Source organism: Harpegnathos saltator, unplaced genomic scaffold (assembly GCF_003227715.2).
Source record: "Harpegnathos saltator strain DR-91 unplaced genomic scaffold, Hsal_v8.6 scaffold611, whole genome shotgun sequence".
Taxonomy (NCBI): domain Eukaryota; kingdom Metazoa; phylum Arthropoda; class Insecta; order Hymenoptera; family Formicidae; genus Harpegnathos; species Harpegnathos saltator.
In genome coordinates, this window is record NW_020230440.1 from 7,558 (window position 1) to 27,669 (window position 20,112).

At 49.2% G+C, this 20,112-nt stretch overlaps 1 protein-coding gene across 2 annotated transcripts; it reads left to right on the plus strand.

The window, feature by feature from the left end:
- The first annotated feature begins 1,380 nt into the window (after positions 1–1,380).
- ndl (serine protease nudel) lies at positions 1,381–14,522 on the plus strand. 2 transcript variants are annotated; one of them, XM_011137968.3, is made up of 25 exons: positions 1,381–1,526; positions 1,750–1,863; positions 2,043–2,219; positions 2,374–3,399; positions 3,810–4,079; positions 4,781–4,987; positions 5,721–5,884; positions 5,955–6,082; positions 6,265–6,807; positions 7,105–7,391; positions 7,510–7,654; positions 7,762–7,895; positions 8,118–8,399; positions 8,522–8,723; positions 8,819–8,988; positions 9,113–9,232; positions 9,336–9,522; positions 9,713–10,051; positions 10,886–11,074; positions 11,282–11,435; positions 11,602–11,782; positions 11,966–12,154; positions 12,370–12,607; positions 12,744–12,860; positions 13,023–14,522. In XM_011137968.3, the coding sequence occupies exons 1-25, from the start codon at positions 1,478–1,480 to the stop codon at positions 13,318–13,320; spliced, it is 5,910 nt and encodes a 1,969-aa protein (XP_011136270.1). In that variant the 5' UTR covers positions 1,381–1,477; the 3' UTR covers positions 13,321–14,522. The 2 variants fall into 2 exon arrangements, with proteins under 2 accessions (XP_011136270.1, XP_011136271.1); XM_011137969.3 differs by lacking the exon at positions 1,750–1,863.
- Positions 14,523–20,112: the final 5,590 nt, after the last annotated feature.

The following is a 20,112-nucleotide window of genomic DNA, read 5'->3' on the forward strand; positions in this document are numbered from 1 at the left end:
AGCCGATTAATTCCCTCGTGATTTTCTTTCTCGTGATACACAATGCTTAGCTCTCAACCAATTGTCGTTTGTTGTGTCTGCATCGATCGAAGTCTCTCAAATTCGATCGAATTTGCTGTCATTTACTAGTTGATGTACTAGTTATGTCGAAAATTGTTATCGTTGTCCTTAGAGAGTGAGAGAGAGAGAGAGAGAGAGAGAGAGAGAGAGAGAGAGAGAGAGAGAGAGAGCGAGAGAGAGAGAGAGAGAGAGAGAGAGAGAGAGAGAGAGAGAGAGAGAGAGCGAGAGAGAGAGAGAGAGAGAGAGAGCGAGAGAGAGAGAGAGAGAGAGAGAGAGAGAGAGAGAGAGAGAGAGAGAGCGAGAGAGAGAGAGAGCGAGAGAGCGAGAGAGAGAGAGAGAGAGAGAGAGAGAGAGAGAGAGAGAGAAAACTGCCAGCAGCGACGTGTATGGTCGTCATGATGATCGATTCGTTGTCAATTTACGGCAAAACGTCGTAGTACAATGTGCAAAAGGGCAAACGCTGGCAGAGAAACTTTAACTTAATAATACTTTGACTTGATATATGCAATCAGTCTCCAATCGCAGCAATATATCGCTACGTTTATATATACTGTTCCCAAAAGCATTTTCGCTTTCGGAGTTATTGTTGTCGATCTTCGCGTAAAATGCTGCTTTCGAAATAGTTGACGCGTCGTGTATCGCTAGCAATATCTCAACTCGTCACGTTTTCTTAAAAGTGGCTTTTATCAGTTTGCGCGAAGAAGAAAGTGAAATAAAACTGCATCAACTTCTTTCGACGACAAGTAGTAGTCTTTTTCGTTGAGACTCTCTGGTGAAATTGATTGTCGTGTGAGAAAGAGAAATAAAGGGAAAAGGAAAGAAAAGAGAACGGATACCACGTTCGATTTCTCATCTCAATTCTTTTTTACCCAGAACACAGAAGAAATAACAGTACGCGTTACGGCACACTTTCCGGCACACAACGAACGGCTGATAGACTTCTCCTCATTCAGGTTATAAGTTTCCCAGGAAAAATTCTATACAGAAATGAGAACCCACTAATCGCAAGCGCTAGTTGGGCTTCGTTGGGATTGTTAAATCAAATTACGGGACCGAACATCCATACGGAGCAGAATGCACGACGGCTTTTGATTCTCTCTCAAGCATCGAATCGCGCGTTCGAATTTAATTCGTTGTGCGTACAAGTCGAGAATTTTAATCGTTTGTTTTGTGCAAGCCTCGTGGCAATGCCATTCGTCGATCGATCGAAATGAGTGAGTGAAAAAGGGTTCGTTCACACGGTTGTAACGAGAGACAAAATAGCAGTCAGCAGATTTTCGTTGCTTACGAACGGCGAGCGGAGGTCAATCGATCGATCCTGTTCCTGTTAGTCAGTTGTCGTCGGGATCGTCAACGCGCGAGGATCGACAAAGCCGTCTCGTTCCGACAAGCTTGCTACTTGCTGCTGGATACTCGTATGTTCCTGCAAGTAAAACGCGAGGAACAGCTTGGGAAGGCACGCGAGAGTAAGTTTTGCTGAACGTTTTGCGTGATTCTATCCGCCGGAAATATTCGGATATTCAAGTTTATCCTGTGTAATTATCTCAATTGATGTTCCTTGTTCCTTTTCTCTTTCTTACTTTCTTCCTTCCTTCCGCTCCTCTTTTCCCCTCTTTTCTTTCTCTCCTTCCTGCTATTCCTTTGTTGAGTTATCTGTTTTCTTATTTGATTATTTTCGTCTGCAATTAGTGTATCTCGCGGGTAATTCGGATAAGCTAGAAGTCGGCAAGAGCAAGTTGCGAGTAGCCAATCCTCAAATCGATCAACCATGTTGCGTCGTGTTGTCGGATTTCAAAAATACAGGTAAACTCATTGCTCGCGATAAACGACATGTGTAAAATCCAGCACAAATCTAGCTCGCCGTTGTCACGGAAAACTTTATTTAGTTTTGAAGACTCGTGTAATCAGCGATATGGTAGTGACACCCCGAGTAGACACCAATTTATTTATTGTATGTACATCGATGCCGATGACGTTTTTAGAGACAGCCGACGCGAAACCGCACGCGAAATCAAACGGACGTGGCTGTTTGGACTTTTGCGGACGGTACAAGCGTGTCCTTCTGGCTGGAGCAGTTCTGTTGATCGGGCTAAATTTAATCGCGAAAATTGTACCCGCCGTTATTCCATTACTATCTACTAATGTCCAAGATACTTCAGGTATGTAAACGCACGCGCATATCGCGCACAGGCATGTCGTAGTCGTAGTCGTAGATGTCGTAGTCGGTTTCTGCAATCTCTAATTTGCCAGCCAATGCTCTCTCTCCTCTCCGTGCATCTTCTTAAGTTATCTTCTCCGCCACAATTCTTCCAGAGCGCGCCGGGCAAGACTATTTCTTCGGGAGTGAGACAGCATTGTCGGAAGTGGTGAAAGCGACGATCGATGGGGACTCGTACTGGAATTCCTTTAGCGATCGGACAGAGTTCACGGCGGAGCGGACAACGGAAACGGAACGGAATGCAGAGGACGACCGCGACGCGTCGTCGACAGGCGCGGTGGTCATCGGGAAGATATCGCGCGGCAAGCGAGAGATATCGCGCGATAGGCGCGACTGCGTTATGAGCGCGGAGCGTTGCGAGACGCTACTGAAATCGATTCACGAGTACCTAAAGACACTCAACATTGAATTCTTCGACGAGAGTCAGGTGTCCATATTCGAGGATATTTTGAAATGTGTGCAATGCAGGGAGCGCAAGTCGAGCAAATCCAACGACGACTCAACGACGCGCGAATCAAGCGATAAATATCCGTTGTACAAGTACGTCGGGGAAAATCATTTGCAGGATTCGCCGGAATCGACAGTCGTCGAACTGTTGAGTGACGCAGCAGGAGTCGACGGCGGGCCACGCAGTGTAGGCGCAGCGAGAGGCGTCGACGGTGTCGATCGGCCGGAAACTGCGAGGATTCAAATAACGACAAAGACAAATTCGTCGCTCGATCAGGCAAGTACAGTAAACTCGGCTGGAGATTTACGAATGGACGTAAATCGCGCTGATATCAACGACACTGATAAACGGCCGAACGCCGATGGTCCGAATCGAAACGACTCGTACGTAGCGAGAATGCAAACGCATGACGCGAGCGTTTCCACTGTGCCGAGAGACGTCGACAAATATCGCGCATCAGACGCGGTCGAGCTCGAGGTCCGGAGCAATGTCGTTTCTGCGGTAAACGACGCATCAACGACCGAATCTGAGGGAGGCGCAACAACCGCCCGCGCCGGTGGAGTGAACACAAACGAGAAGCCCATGCAGAACACCAACAACAGCGCAACCGGCGCGACGATGTATCCTTCGTTCGAGGGACACCCGGAAGATCGGCCGATCACCGCAGCGTCCGGTACGTGATCGGGAGGGATCTCTATCTGGAATAACAATGATTCGTCGATAATGATTTCCAAAATGTCTCTTTGCTATATTTGCATCGCGACGCTTCTCGTGTTTCGCTCTCCTCTTTTTCTCTCTCTCTCTCTCTCTCTCTCTCTCTCTCTCTCTCTCCTTCGCGCACGCGCGCGCGTTTCTTCACATTCAAAGTGAACGCTCGGAATATACATTGAATATCCTCAATATTGCATGTAAGCGATATCGGTGTAACTGGTGTATGCGCGTCCAAACGATAGGATATAGGAGAAAATCGATTTCGTCGATGTTTCTTGTAAAAATAAAAAAAAAGGAAAAGACGTGCGAAACGACAACTCTCGAGAAGTTGTACATACATTGTTTACAAAACATACATGTGAAAAATTGCAGAACAATCGACGACCGTGTCGGCCGATCGTCTTGTAAAGAACAATACCAAACTGGTCGCCGGTGGGAGTTCCAAGCAGACCGAAGATAACGCGAAAGGCACTCGGCAGTTGCAGATGACGTCCACAATGTTACGGACAATGCCGCGTCTGGTTTGCTTCTACGGTTATCCCGGCCAACTTCTCAACAGGCAGTCGCAACCAGGATCGACGCTTCATTCGGGTTCTTTGCAAAATCACGAGCTGTTCTCGTTACAGAGCAGTCTGTTTCCAGGTATGGATTCCTCCTCCTTTTCCTACTTCCTCCTCCTCCTCCTCCTCCTCCTCCCCCTCCTTTTCCTACTTCTCCTCTTCCTCCTCCTCCTCCTTCTCCTCCTCCTCCTCCTCCCCCTCCTCCTCCTCCTCCTCCTCCTCCTCCTCCTCCTCCTCTTCTTCTTCCTTCTTCACGTCTATGCCAAAGTACGTGCAAGAGCAAGCGCCATCAGTGCGACGCGTGACGAGATCGAGCTACATCGGCAATTTTGCGCGAGCCCAGCCGAGCAGAATCAGGTATCGATCCGAAATCCGAAAAATTCTCTGTGATTCTCCAAACATTCCAATCTTCCCGCTGAATCAGCGGCAATCGATCTCGTCCGAAAAGCGAGCTTTTCCAGCTACTTTTATGACCTCGGTCATACATATCGATATTGACATTGCCATTCCCGTCAATATCCGGCACGTAAGACTTTGCTCGCTCCTCATCCGACGGAAGCGGAAGGCTCGAGGGGACTCAACGACAAGCAGCCTAACGACTTTGTTGTCGTTGGTTCGCTGTACAATCCGCCGATTAAGAGAAATTTCAATTCACTCAACGGAGATTGAGAGTACTCGAGTCCTCGACTCGTTTGAGTCTAGCCGCGATTTTCTGGAGAAAATGACGAAAATCGTAACGTAACGTCGGTTTCTGATCGGTGAATGATATGACAATTATTTCAGAATATTACGGTGCGTGTCCATTGAATTATCGTCGATGCGCTAGCGATGGACATTGCATTTCAAAGTCAAAATGGTGCAACGGTCGCGTGGATTGCGCCGACGCCAGCGACGAGACCATGTGCTCCTGCAAACACCGGATATCCCGTGATCGACTTTGCGACGGTTATTTTGATTGTCCGCACGGAGAAGACGAGCTCGGCTGTTTCAGTAAGTTCTCTCTCTCTCTCTCTCTCTCTCTCTCTCTCTCTCTCTCTCTCTCTCTCTCTCTCTCTCTCTCTCGCACCATCTTTTATTTATTCTACATACATTTTGCAGCATCTTCTTGCATCTTACACACATATTGTGTGTATACAATTCGTCCCTTTCATTATTATTCCCTTTCCCGTTATCTCTTTCGTTGAAATCGAACGCTTCTTGATGTGGCGCGGTGCGTCAATTTTGACGAAGCGATATCGAAGAAACAGATTGGAAATGTATGATACAGTAGAAATCTAATTGTCCAATCGAGCGCGCCACATTTATTCTTTCATCGGTTCATCGGTTTTTTGCTTCCGAAAGTCGATATCCAGAAATGAACGAAAACTTTTCAATACGCTCGTACGCATGCATTGTCCAGTTATTAATAAATGATAACAACACGCACACACACACACACACACAATACGTTTCTTTTCCTCCAACATTGAGTGTCCATCCACCAGATGGCGCTAAATATCAGTTACACTTTACGCAAGTGAGCTGCTTTACCCACGACGCGACTTATACGAAACATCATTTCAGCGCTCAACATCAATTTAAAAAACTTGTCGGAACACTTACGCTCTCTGAGTCTTTGTTCTCTCTGATAAAGTTCAACGTTTGGTTTAGTCAAACGCAATTTATCGACTCATCATCGATCGTCTCGTCGATAAAGCCTTACCCGCAGTCGACGAATTTTCAGATTGTCCCGACGACTCTTTCAGCTGTGACGATTGGGATTGGCGTCACAGCCACGATAATTGCGTACCGCTTTCCCAACGTTGCGACGGAGCGGAGCAATGTCACAGTGGGAAGGACGAGCTAGATTGCAACGTACTTTCGACGTCGTTTATAAATGGGAAAGATGTACGCGATTTAATTTGTGCACGATCTTTTCACGATTCGCGCGACATTCTAATTGTCGTATCGCTTTCAGATATTTACGATCGGTTACACAGAGGGATATCTTCACAAGAACGTACGAGGACAATGGTATCCCGTGTGTACGAGCGAGCCTCTCTGGGCGATGGATGCTTGCGCGTCAGAAACCGGCCGGTCCGCAACGTACGTAACACGTGCCGCTCGTTTGTCAACTCAAACACGACACATTTGTTTGTCGTGTCTCTCAGATTGAATTGGTTGAATTGAAATTCAGCAATGACGAGCGCAGCCGCGCGACTGACAAGTCGCGCGCGAGACCGCTCCGGCTGACCGCTGACAGCCTATCTTCGATCGGTGTCTTTCAGAGCAACGCCGACGATAGAAACGGTCCGTTTGCCTGCCTTGAGTGACCTCCCAGGCCCTTACTTGAACGGATCCGACGGACAGATGCGACTCGTGCACTCGTGTCCGGAGCACTCGGTGGTGTTTGTCAGATGCCCGCCGTTGCGTTGCGGCACCAGCGGCGACTCTTCGCGGCGTGACTTCTTCTTCTTCTTCTTGGGGACGGCGTCCGTCCCTTCCGACACGACTGATCGAGAGGAAGGTAGCTACGCCACGGAGCACGCGGAGCAGCTTGCTCTTGGTTTTGACGACCTTTACCTGGAGACTCTTCGATTGTTGGACGACAAGCATCCGCTTGTCGCTAAGGAGAACGCTAAGGAGAACGCTAAGGAGAACGAGAACAACGACACGCTCGTCGATCCGCAAGTGGGGGTGGTCGGTGGTCAGGCGAGTCGGCCGAGAGCCTGGCCCTTCCTGGTCGCGATCTACAAGGACGGTACCTTCCACTGCGGCGGTGTTATCCTCACCGAACTCTGGGTACTCACCGCGGCTCATTGCATGGTCGAGTGAGTGCGTTGCATTGTCGAAGTCGACATACATACGTACATACATACATGCATACATACATACATGCATACATACATACATGCATACATACATACATACATGCATACATACATACATACATACATACATACATACATACATACATACATACATACATACATACATACATACATACATACATACTACCGTCTATCGTCTCGTATCGTTGGAAGGAAATCGCGCGATTTCACTTTGCGCGAGTTTCGCGTCGGCCACAGCTCTTCGGCTACAGCTCTGAGAAAATCTGTTGCGATTAGGTACGAGAAGCATTATTACGAGGTGCAGGCCGGTGCGCTCAGACGATTTTCATTCTCGCCGATGGCTCAGTGGAGAAGAGCGAGAAACGTGCTGATACACGCCGACTTTAGCAATCGCATCATGCGAAATGACATCGCGCTGATTATGCTGAACGAAAGCCTCCTCTTCAATCGATGGGTTCGTCAGGCTTGTCTACCGCCAGACATTGAACGGAGGTTGGAACCAACCCCGCAATCCATGTGCGTTGCTCTCGGATGGGGCGCTACGAGGGAATTCGGGCCTGACTGTAAGACGCGATCGATTTACTTTACTCGGCACAATAACACCAGCAAACAATTTATCTCCGCTTTGTTACGCGTTTGTCCGACACGTATCATCGTATCGAACTGAATTTTCGCGCTTAGCCGACCAGTTGCGTGAGGTGGAGGTGCCGGTTTTATCATCGTGCAAGCATCCTTTCGATCGGAACGACGCTACCATTTGCGCGGGCTATCCTCAGGGTGGTCACGACGCGTGTCAAGGTGACAGCGGCGGCCCTTTGATGTGCAGGTGAGCGCGCGGGTGACGGGTCGAATCGCCAATTGTCATTGTTACCCGATACACACTTTGTGTATGTCACCGACTGTCTGTCGGGACGATTTGTTTTTCCACCGCAGAGATCCGAATTCCGCCGAGTCGCAGTGGTATGTGGCGGGCGTAATCAGTCATGGCGACGGGTGCGCACGTCTGAACGAGCCCGGCGTTTACACGAGGGTGGGCTACTTTGTGGGCTGGATTCAAGAGCTGATCGGTGAGTCTTTTCGGTGAGAGGGGATGAAACGCGATACCGGCGACTCCGACGACTCCGACGACTCTGCGACTCTGAGACACGACTTTTCTTGAGATCAGATCTACGGATCAAAATCAAATGACTAGGACGGTAAAAGGGGCGTTGCTCGTTTTCTTATTTCTAGTGATACCGCTATATATATATGTATATGTATTTAATTATTTAAAGAAACTCATTTTACAGAAGGGTTCCCGACCAAACTTTCGGACGGAGGCAAAAGTACAACACCCTTGTCCAAATGTCCAGGCTTCAGTTGTCAAGGAGAGTCGGAAAGGTGCTTGCCGATAGAGAAATATTGCGATCGAGTTGTAGATTGTCTGGACGCCGAGGATGAAGTCGGTTGTCTCTGGCAAACGGTGGACAATTTTGGACAATACAAACAGTCAGGCTCCAATAACGACCATTTACCATTTGCGGACATGGAAATGAGAAAGGATTCAGCGGATCAGCGGCAACATGTCAACGGTACTACGACGCGCAACAGCGCAGAGACGCATTTTGCGTTTGCATTCACACACAAGCTATCACAGCTCTGTGTGTTTCTACCGCGAGAGAGAGATAGCGCTTTTCAACAAATTACATTACAGAGATCAGCACCATCGCTGGGACGGTCTTCACTTTGGGGGACAGGGGGCCGCAAACGCGACTGATTGGCAACGACGACGACGACGACGACGACGACGACAAAGCTTCGACGAGTACTGCCGCGAGATTCGACGTGACAATACAGCCCGAGGCAGCGTCGACAACAGCGTCGACTCGCGTTAGATTAACGTTCACGTGCACGAGGTGAGTTGTCTTGAAAAATTCCAATTTCCGCGGCACTTTGACGTGACGCGAACGCAATCCGGTATCCGGAGATACATTTCGTCGTTGGTTCGCAGTCTGATACAAACCATAACGATCGGCAAGAGATGCGACAAGCGACTGGACTGCGAGGACGGCACCGACGAAGAGGGCTGCACGTGCAGGGACTATCTGTGGAGCTTGAGACCGACGGCCGTTTGCGACGGACATCTGGATTGCGACGACGGGACGGATGAAAAGAATTGCGGTGCTTTGCGGACACTTTGTTATAACGCTTCTTCCGCTTCTTGGTCAATCCGGGACTAAAAATGCTCAGTCAGAGCGCTTGACTCTTTTCAGCCGCTTGACGAACGACTTTGCTCTTGCTTCAGATATTTGTACGAAAGACGAGAAGGAGTTTCACTGCGGTAGAAGCGGAGCGTGCATTCCGATGAAGAATAGATGCGACGGGAAATTCGATTGCGCTCTAAAGGAGGACGAGGCTGATTGTCGTGAGTCGCACAGTCACTAGTTTTAGCGCTACTTGTGTGTGTGTGTGTGTGGCACATCGAATGACGTTTTTCACTTTTTCGTCAACCGTCGTTTAATTCTCAGTCGTATTGACCAACGGGGAGTACGTAGACGTGGACAGCGACGATCGGCCGGCTTTAAGTGCGGCAGGCTTACTCGCTAGATACACAGACGGAACGTGGCGCACCGAATGCCCTCGATCAGCGATACGTGACAACGATACTCTAACGGCGATGATCGGCGAGAAGGTGTGCAGATATCTCGGATTCAGGTACAGTTCAGAACAAAAGACTCTCGCGAGCACGCTCGCAAGATGACGTGAACACAATGAATCTCGATGCGAAAAAGATACGTAACAGCCGCCGAGCAAAAACGACGCGACGAGTTTTGTGTGTGACGAATCGCATCGCTCGAAAATGCCGCGCGCGCACATATGCATACAATGTCTCGATTGCACGCAGGAACGTACAGTCGGTGGAGAAAGTCTACGTGAAGAGGATCGAGCTCGAGGAGACCGGGACTCTCCCTCGGGGGAGAGGCGGAAGGGACAATAATGCCACGGATTACGAAGCAGAAAACGTGGTAGATGGGAAAACGTGTTCGGCTCTACGGATTCACTGCAGACCGGTTTTGAGCGGCAGCGCCGACTCGCACCTGATCGTCGATCCGAAAAGCAAAAGTCGCACTTACCTGTGGCCGTGGCTGGCCGCCATCTTCGTCGATGGCCGTTATCATTGCTCGGCTATACTCCTCAAACCGGACTGGCTCTTGTCCAGCTCCGGATGCACGAGAGATATCAGGTGAGCGCGAAAGGCCTATTCGCCTTGGCCTCGGCTACGAGGAGACGGCTTCTCCTGTTCTCCTGTCCCCGGCAACACGAACAATGTCTCTCCGGCTCCTCCTTAATCGCTTCTGCTAACTCTGAGACTCTCGTGAGTCGTTTGCCCTTTTGAGACTCGCGAAGCGAGGGAATCGCGATTCACCCCTATCTCGCGTCGCGTCGCGTCGCGTCGCGTCGCGTCGCGTCGCGTCGATAGTTTCAATAGCGCGACGAGATTGCGTCCGAATTTCGTCGATTACACATACACACGTATATTACACGTATATTACCCGCGTACTGTTACGTTCCGACGTTACGTTCGAAACGTAATGATTATAATAATTTCTTCGTGAATAGGGGAGAGACGATTTATAGAGAGAAGAGTTGATTCGAATATATATGTGTATATATATATATATATTTAAATATACACTATGAGAGGAATATACTACGAGAGGAGCGGGAGGTGTTCCCTTGAAGGAACGCAACTGGGAAGGAAGACAATTGGAGACTGACTAACGGTTTCGTGAGAAATTTGGAGGAAAACTACTATCAAGAGAAAAAAATAAGGATGGGGTTATAAGAGTAGATATATAAATAATAAAGCAATGTTTGAAAGGGATAGGAATGTTCGGTAAACATAACGGTAAAAATAAGTAAACAGACTAGGGCTGGGAGAGATACATGAGGAACGTAACAGTTGAACCCGCCATTGTCCGCCGACTTTGATCGAGATTGATCGTCGATCGCAGTTTTGCGGCGAGAGAAAGCGGCGTGAGCAAACAACGGTAAACAAAGGTGAACAAAATTGCAGGTTATCGGTGAATTACACGATCGCTCTGCTTGGCTGCAGCCGCTCGTACCTCTACGTCAACGGGCCTTATCAACAGATATCGTTCGTTGATGAGATCAAGGAGGTCGGACATTCCGACGTCGCGTTGCTCCATTTGAAACACGCAGTGAACCTCACCCGTTACGTACTGCCGCTGTTTCTGCAAGAAAAGTGAGTGAGCAACTCGTCTCTCGATTCGTCAGCGACTCGCAAGTAATCGCACGCAAGTCAATCGTCTCATTGGCATTGCTCTCTTCCTCGTCTGTATGGTCCGTCTGTCCTATGTCTATGTCGGTGCTCTACCTCCTCTATCGACATTTACTCAAGTTTTATCGTGCTGTTTTCTCCTCTTCTCCTTTTGTCTGTCTTTCTTTTCAGAATCTATCCACCGGGGAATGACGATTTATGCGTGGCGGTTGGCACGGACGAGAAGTACTCGTCGCAATCTGTATTACTGCGGCCGATCCTTGAAAATTGCGACAGGTGTCATCGTTGCTTCGTCGAAGCCACACCGGAGGGCCCAGAGTGTTCGGTGAGCGAGCATGTACCTAATATAACTCGTTGCGGCATGTACTTAATATAACTCGAGTAATGTACTCGGTGCAATGTAATTGTTTCCTCTCTTCCCTCGATCTCGATCTCGATCTCTTCCCTCGATCTCGATCTCGATCGGACGAATCTTCTTTCGCCGCTCTCAGACCAACGACACTGTTTCGGTGTCGTCGGATTGGACTGGAACGGTGGTCTGTCACAGTCACAGTCAGCAAGGATGGTATCCCGCGGCTGTGTTTCACGAGAGAAACGGTCCGTGTAGTTTCCGAAGCACGCGAAACCTGACGAGCATCGATTACGTTCACGCTCGCATCACGCAAATTTTAGGTAAACTGCTCGATCCCAACGATCCCAACGATCGATTTCGAGGGCCCCATCGTTGGGCCCCCGTTTCGTCAGATCCCTTCCTTTCCTTCGCTGAAAAAAAAGAAAGAAGGAAAAAAAGAAACAGAAGAAGAAACAACTCTTAGTAATCGAATTCTTTGCTGAATCCCGCCGCGCATCGCGCAGACAGGCAACGGCTGAAGCCACAGGCAGTGACTGAAGAAGCTACATGCGACGGTATTCGATGCAACATTGGACAATGCGTCTCTTGGGATCGAGTATGCGACGGCGCGGCGGATTGCCGAGACGCCGCAGACGAGACGGATGAGGCGTGTGAAAGAAGACGGCGGATTTATAATACAGACATCAATCGCGGTGAGTAGTTGTTGTTTGTTATTGAGAGAGCTAACGCAAATTGCACCCAACGTTATCAAATCTTGTAGCATACACACACGCTATACTTTTCCTTTATGAAATATCCTATATGGCAATACAGGAATATCTGCCAGGTTCATGTCGGATATTACTTTGTTATTTACTTTGTTTTCTTTTGTTTCTACGAATTTACACTCCTCCCCCGTGCGACATAGAATGCGCAAAGACCAAGTTGCGATGTGGAAATGGCGAGTGCATACCCAAGAGCACCTTCTGCGACGGCAAAGTGGATTGCTCGGACGGCACAGACGAACCCGTAAATTGTACCTGCGCGGAATATCTAAGATTGACCGCACCGGAAAGGCTGTGCGATGGCGTGCGACATTGTCTCGATAAAACCGACGAGTCGCCGGATGTGTGTCGTTGCACGGAAAGCAGCTTTAAATGCGACATGTAAGCATCTCACGTCAGAAATCCGTTTCCGTTCATTGTTATTGCGAGTGATTTTACTCTACTCACTGTGTCGCTGGATATATCGAGGTATAATGAAAAAAACAATCGCTCAAGTTGCAAATGCGCTTATGTACAGAGAAAACGAGAGCTCCACGTGTGTTCCTCAAGATTTTGTGTGCGATGGCGATCAGGACTGTCTGAACGGCCGAGACGAGAAACAATGTAGGGAGCTGCGCAAGTCCATTGACGATAAGTAAGATTTCATCCCATTTGGTGTCAGCTGTTTTTCATTCACGTGCGAAGTAGCTTGTAAAAAGTCTTTTTTCGAGCAAAAAGTGTGACAAAGATTTAGAGATAGAGACTTTAGAGATAGAGACGTAAATTGGTTAAATTGGTTAAATCGGTCGCTTCTCAGATCTGGGACGGGAGAAGTCTTGCAACGATCCTACGGTGTATGGCATTCTCTATGCTATCCGGCACCAGCGACACCGGACGACGCACAGATTGCGTGCAAGGACATTGGCTACACAAACGGGACTATCGATCGGGACGAGAAACGAGCCTCGAGCGAGCCGGTTGTGCCGTCTCGCGATGACTTCTATACGATTCGAGTGAACCTGGAAACATGGGTGGCCATGCGGAGCGATAGACCGCTTATAAATTTGGTCCGGCCGTTAGATCTGTGCCACCGTCTCTTCGTCAAGTGTACATGACGCGTACGCTCCTCAATCCTCTGGCGCACTAAGGCTACACTAAGATATCCTCTGCGTAAATCGTTCGTCTCATGCGCAGGCTGACTTTGGCCAATTGTACGTGTCGCAAACGTATCGCGAGGAACCACGCGAGGATCGGAGCATCATCAAGCATCATCAATCAAACTTTGTATACCATATTCTTCAAAGATTCGTTCATTTCAGCTACGACACGTTTGCACGACAGCACGAGCAAAAAGTGAGCGAGTACAATTGTACATTTACATTGAATGAGAAAGGAAAACAAGGCTGAAATTGTGCTCGTTTGGGGAAACTCGCGACAACTCGTTACAACGTGTCACGAAAGTGTCACAAGTGAGAATCTTGGAACTTTGAGTGTTGCGCCCGCGCCCGCGCCCGCGCCCGCGCCCGCCGTACCGTAGGTTGCGCAGTCTTTAGACTCGTATCTCGATGGTCGTTTCAACAAATGACACGAATAAAATGCGTTGCACATCGTCACCTGCACTGCGTCATGCATCGGCTATAATTTCCGATAATAACTCTGCGACCGCTGCTGCACCGCGTCGATCTCGAGACCATTGACTTTCGATCGTGACGCTCGAGTTTTCCAATATCACGACACAATCGGCTGATTTGAGCGAGCCAGCGCCGATAGCGCCGATTAGTCACTCCGGGAATGTGAATGGGCATCGTTTTCCGTTTGACGTGACGTTCGAAGGCAACCTGCCAGGCGGTGCCGGAGCGGTGGCGGAGCCGGAGGCACAGTTGCGCGCGCGCGCGCGGCCTCATTCTCGCCACATTCCGCATCTGCTCTTTCTTCTCCGTTCCTCCTTGGAAGCGAGTCGATTGCACGCACCCGTACGCCTTCCGTACGTCGTTCCGGCAATTTTGCATGCTCACTTCGTTCGGTCAAGTCCGGCTGATTTACCGTCCGAGAACGGGAAAACGTTCGTGCGAGAACGCGGATAACGCGCGAGAAAGTTTCCTTCTTTTCCCGAGCTACGCCGGGCATATCGGAACCTAATCATTACGCCTTATAATTACGCCTTGAATAACGTTATTCGGCTATTTTGCTAATTCGCCTATTTCTGTGCCCGTCTATATACCCGACCCGAAAATGAAAGGAAATACATGATTGCGAGATTTTTGTGATCGTTGCGACCGCAACGTCGCAAAATACAAGAGATCGAAACGAAATGAAATTTGCATTAGTGTTTGCACTTTTTGTTTCTCTCTCTCTCTCTCTCTCTCTCTCTCTCTCTCTCTCTCTCTCTCTCTCTCTCTCGCTCTCTCTCCCTCTCTCTCCATTTTCGCGACATTCCTCTCGGTTACAGTACGGTTATGCGCCGCTTCGTCTTGGGAGCCGCCGCTCGATTGCCAGTTCGTTGCTCGGTTGCATCGAAGTGAATTCCCCAACGACAGCCACGCGGAAACTCGCGCCTCTTGCAGACTCTTTCGAGCGAAAACGAGGGAGGTACGAACCGCGGCTATTTTTCCTTCGCATGAGTCCGTTTTACCACGCGCGCGCGCCTTCAATGGGCATCCTGTTTATCCGCGCAACAACGTGCGTTGCATCAATCCACAAGCGTTTCTCTTCCCTCTTCATTTTTATAATTCTTCATTTCCTTTTTTCGTGCACTCTCCTCACTCGCTCACAATCCGTTGTCAGAATCGTTCCCCGTTTACTGAATTTAACGGTGCGACTCGCGTATCGCGTGTCGTGTCGTTTTGCAAGTCGTTTCACACAGAGCGGTCGATCGGGTATTTTCGATATCGTTGCGGTTACGATTGCGGCACGACAGATTCGATCGCGTCTACACGCGCGTGTGCATGTACTTTCGATGCACTTTCCACGTGCTTTTCGATAGGTGAATTCACGCTCTGATTAAAAGAGTCCTCGATCGATGTACACGATCTCATCGCATCGCATCGCATCGCATCGCACTCCAATTCGAAAAGATTCGAAAATATTCATTTCTATTCTATCTTTCTTGTATCCTTTCTTGTGGACTTTCTTGTGGACCTACTGGAAGGCGACTATGTCGACAAATTTCGCGGGATGTTTTCGCGAGAAAACGCGCGGAGATGTTTCGCGGAGTTGCGGCAGGTAAGGCGAGTAAATCGATCGTTTCCAGCGCGTTTGCGAACAATGTTCGAAGCGGTTAAATACCTTTGAGTCATTCACGTCGCACATTAACTCACGCAACCGAGCACGCGAGGAATGTACACCTTCTTTTTTCTTTCTCGCGACCGGATGCTGTGCTTTATCGATTGCTCCGCTGCGGAGACTGAGCTCATGTTGCGGAATATCGCTGAATCGCGACGCTGAGGCGACGGCTTCGATTTACACCGCTGTGTAGTCGCGCGCGCACATCATAAGAGAATGAATTTCTTGTCAATTATCAAATCGAAACCCTGTAAATCCCGGCAGATATGGAAAAACGGAGTTTTCTTAAATCAAACACGTCACGTGCTGCACACACACACACGCGCACGCAGTCTTGCCTTCCTCGCGAATCGTAATTCCCTTTCTATTAATTTCGTTTTCTCTTTTCTTCCTTTTCTTTTTCGACCAACGATTGCGAGTGTACGGCTGACGGCGAACGTTCGAAACGTTCGCTCCTCTTACGGTGATACGGTGCGAGGCATTGATTATGTAATCAACACGGGGCGCAGCACTATGTACAATTTTATTCCGAGAAGTACCGTTGGATCCTGCTGGTTGCTTCCACTGCCTAAGGTTCCTCGTTTGCCGCGCTAATGCGTGTGCGTTTGCATGTTGCGCACGCGAGGCCACGAATGCTGTAAAGGAGCGTAATTGGCGAAGCCGGGTCCCCGCATTCTTTGGCGCACTCTTTGGCTCAAAAGTTTCCTTCTAACAATGCAGAATGTAACTTGGTACGCGTAAAAATATTTGCAGACGATAAAACAGACATTCATAATTTGGAATCTTATAGTCTCTGCGATAGCACGAGTCAATTAGTGAAAATTATTCACTGTGGCGATTCGTTTTGGCTCGCATTCGAGCTGAACTCGATTGGCAGCCGATGGGGAAAGGGTCGAGGTGTGTGTGTGTGTGTATGTGTGTGTGTGTGTGTGTGTGTGTGAGAGAGAGAGAGAGAGAAAGAGAGAAATCTCTCTTGTCGTCGACAGTGTCCAAGGAGTGAGCGAGACAAGCAGAGAAAGCGGACAACGTGTTCAGGAATGCGCCTGAGTCCTCATTACGAATTACCCACATTACGTCGCTGACGGTCGACGAGAGACGTCCGCTCTCTTATCCTTGATGAAGCCGCTCTATCCCATCCGCGACTCTGCGTCATTGTACCTGCATCGTTGCGAGATGACATGAATCATCCCGAGAACGGAAGATCTATGAACGGTGACGATGCTGCCGCGCGCGCGGGCGCGGTTGACGCAAGAGACGGAATATCTCTCGTGTAATTACGCATTGTTGCTTTAAACGCCTTCTTTCAGCTTGATTCACCACACGGATTGAGATACCCAATTGCTTGCCCACTTATATTTAACTATTGGGCAATATAACTGCGCACAGAGAATGACCAAGGTTCGATGAGTGCGAATCGTCTGTTGTCGATCAATAATTTGCGCAATTTGCTGGATTCGCGTAGTCAGCGTGAGTTTCGATGATTCCGAAAAGAATTATCCAGACTCACTGCAGGGTGGCGGTACGTCACATTATCGCACAGAGGTAAGTAGGTAACCAAGTTCCACTCCTGTGTTCCACCTCTATATGCAGTGCAGTGGTCGCGATAAAGGCGGAAGGGAGTCTGTCGCGCGGACACTGCCACGGGTGGCACTGGAAAATGCTAATCAGTCACGTAACTCTTATCGACGCATTAACGATCGCGGACGGACCGTTACCGTCAACAAAGCTTAACGGAACTTGGTGGATTCGCCTCGCAGAGATTGGGACCTCACGATTACAGATGGTGGGCGGCAGTCTTTCTCGATGTTCAAACGATGTTCTTCTTGGACACCCGCCGGTATAAATCTACAGTATTATATGTAGAGACTTGTAAAATGATTCATCTTTCGAGCCGACGAAATGGACGACCCGACCGATAAAATTTTGGAGCAAGGCCCCTGGAGGCCTTGCAACTGGAAGAAATGTATGTACAAGACACGGAGCAAGAGTGCGATTTTGATTCCGTGTCAATTTTTTGATGGACGCCGATATCGACCCTCTCGAAGGAATTATCGGTGCGATAATCGGTTCGACCGTACTTGGATGTGACTTGGATACAGCGGGTGTCTGAGCGGGACGATGTCATTGTAAATTCAATTCTGTGACGCATTTTCATCGGGCACGGGAGAAGGAAAGAGCCAAGAGAAAGTAATGGAACGATAGAAAATTTTCACGACAATTATCTCCTTTCATTATCTAAAATTTCATCTCAACTTCGTCCCAACCTGCGCAAGAAACGCCAGACTCGTCTCCCGTTTCGCTATCTCTCTCTCTCTCTCTCTCTCTCTCTCTCCCTCTCTCTCTCTCTCTCTCTCTCTCTCTCTCTCTCTCTCTCTCTCTCTCTCTCTCTCTCTCTCTCTCTCTCTCTCTCTCTCTCTCTCTCTCTCTCTCTCTCTCTCTCTCTCTCCTCTCTCTCTCTCTCTCTCTCTCTCTCTCTCTCTCTCTCTCTCTCTCTCTCTCTCTCTCTCTCCGGGCCACCGTTTTTTCGTCTATATGGTCTGTGAACGACCGACTGGCGACGCGACGCGGCGCGTCACTCGAGCTCGAAAACTATGACAAAGCCCGTGGCTCGTCTCTATATATAGATATATATATATATATATATATCGACGATGGCGCGAACGCGAAACCACTGCGCGCACGCGCGCGAGTGGTACCGTTACACCTGGTAGCTTCCTGCCATTCGCGAGGATCGCGCGTCCTCCATCGGCCGTCCTCGGCTCTCTGTGCGATTCTTCTTCTCGCATGCATCGCGGAGCCTTTTCGGCATCGTCATTGTCACCTAACCTACTCCTCCTGGTGGACTCCTGGAGCGAGCGCGCGCGCGCACCGCTGTACCGTAAACTCCGCCAATCGAGAATTCAGAATCAGCTGGCATAGGTCGGCTGCAGCGGTTGGAATTCACAGGCGCAACGACGCGCCTGTGGTTGTTGCTCGACGAATCGTAGCGATCAAAGCGCGTCGCGCGACAAATTTTACGGGTAAAACATTTCTCATCACGAAATCACGATGGAAACGTAACGGGCGTTTAAATTGCTGCGAGAATTGGTGGCGAAAATTTCACGAGATCGAGTACCACCTAAATTGACCGTAAAAAGATGAGAGCAACTCGCTCGCGAGCTCGGAGCTCTCTTGTGCTCGCGAGCGTCGAGCGTCGAATGTACGTTTGCATAATGATGGGCGAGTGAACGGGGATTCATCGGACCGAGAGCGATCGAGTGCGTTATCGAAGCGCTAATTCACACGCTCGCATGCTCAGATGCTCGATCGCTTCGAACGCAGACGCGCGCTAGGATGGCGACGACGCCGACGGAATGATATCGGTACCTCGTATCAGCTGCTCAGCCAAAAATGTTCGTTGTTTCGCGAGATAAAAATAATAATCGCGCGCGACGATGAAGCGGCGAATTATGGCGATGGCACGGTCTTAGCTGCGCTTCGAGCGCATCCTAGGTGCCTCTGTAAAGTCGCGTCAACGAGCGAGATTTCTTTTCAACGACAACGCGACAAGTTTCATAAGAATGCTCTAATCGCGAACTACGTGAGGAAGCGTGCCCATTATTATTCTACGTTTGCTCGTGTAACGTTCAAGTTCAAGGCAGAGGATGCATATAATTTAGGTATTACGAGTACGTCCGTCTGCCTATAATCGTCGGTTTAGCGTAATTTTCTACTTTCTTGCGCTCCGCTGAATTTTTCGCTGCTTCCGCCTCAGCTTCCTACCGCGTATATCGCGTATACGCATTGTAGAATTTCGCACGAAAAATTTTGATGAATACGACGGCACTTTATATTGGACAAATGTAGTTTGTTGTTTGCTGTTTCTGTTGTTTTGTTAAATAAATAACGGAGTATGAAGAGAGAGAGAGAGAGAGAGAGAGAGAGAGAGAGAGAGAGAAAGAGTATGTTTATAGCTAAAACAAACTATCGAAACTTTCTCCTTCCAAGACAAAATATCGAGATCATATGATATGACACGATTGCGATTCGCAATTTTGTGGAAATTATTGCGAGCAATTTGAGGTCTCTCTCTCTCTCTCTCTCTCTCTTCACGGTCGAATACTCGCGGATAGAGAGTGATGCGATTTTCGATGCGCGTAATGCGCGATAATCACTTTGGCTGGTAACACGCGCGGAATGCAGCTTCACGTCCCATTCGCCGCATTCCTTGGTCTCTCTCTTTCTCTCTCTCTCTCTCTCTCTCTCTCTCTCTCTCTCTCTCTCTCTCTCTCTCTCTCTCGTCTCTCTGATGAAAATCGGCGCGCGTAAGTACGCGATCGCCATGTACGAGACGAGACACGCGGCGATTTGCACGCGAGCGTGTACTAGCGAATAAAGAGGTCGCCGTAAATGCCCCGGCGTTAATTCGCCGTGAGAGTTTTGTAGGACACGCCGAGCACACGAGGACGGGGCGGGGCGGGGCGAGACGAGCACTTGTCGGCCGGAGCGTTACAGCGGTACGTCAGCTTGGACACACGGCCGAACGGTTTCTCGACGCCGGGTCCGGGTCGACGCCCTGCCAAACTTCCTAATCGCGCGTCCTGTATCGCGTCACGTTCGATTCACGTTCGAACAAACGACTCCGT

What these genes read in the sequence shown, in the direction of transcription:
- ndl (XM_011137968.3), top strand. Translation starts at nt 1,478, where the DNA reads ATGTTCCTGCAAGTAAAACGCGAGGAACAGCTTGGGAAGGCACGCGAG. An exon ending in GACGGATGAAAAGAATTGCG is followed by an intron (nt 8,989 to 9,112) that starts GTGCTTTGCGGA and finishes CTCTTGCTTCAG; the next exon opens with ATATTTGTACGAAAGACGAG. An exon ending in TAATACAGACATCAATCGCG is followed by an intron (nt 12,155 to 12,369) that starts GTGAGTAGTTGT and finishes CGTGCGACATAG; the next exon opens with AATGCGCAAAGACCAAGTTG.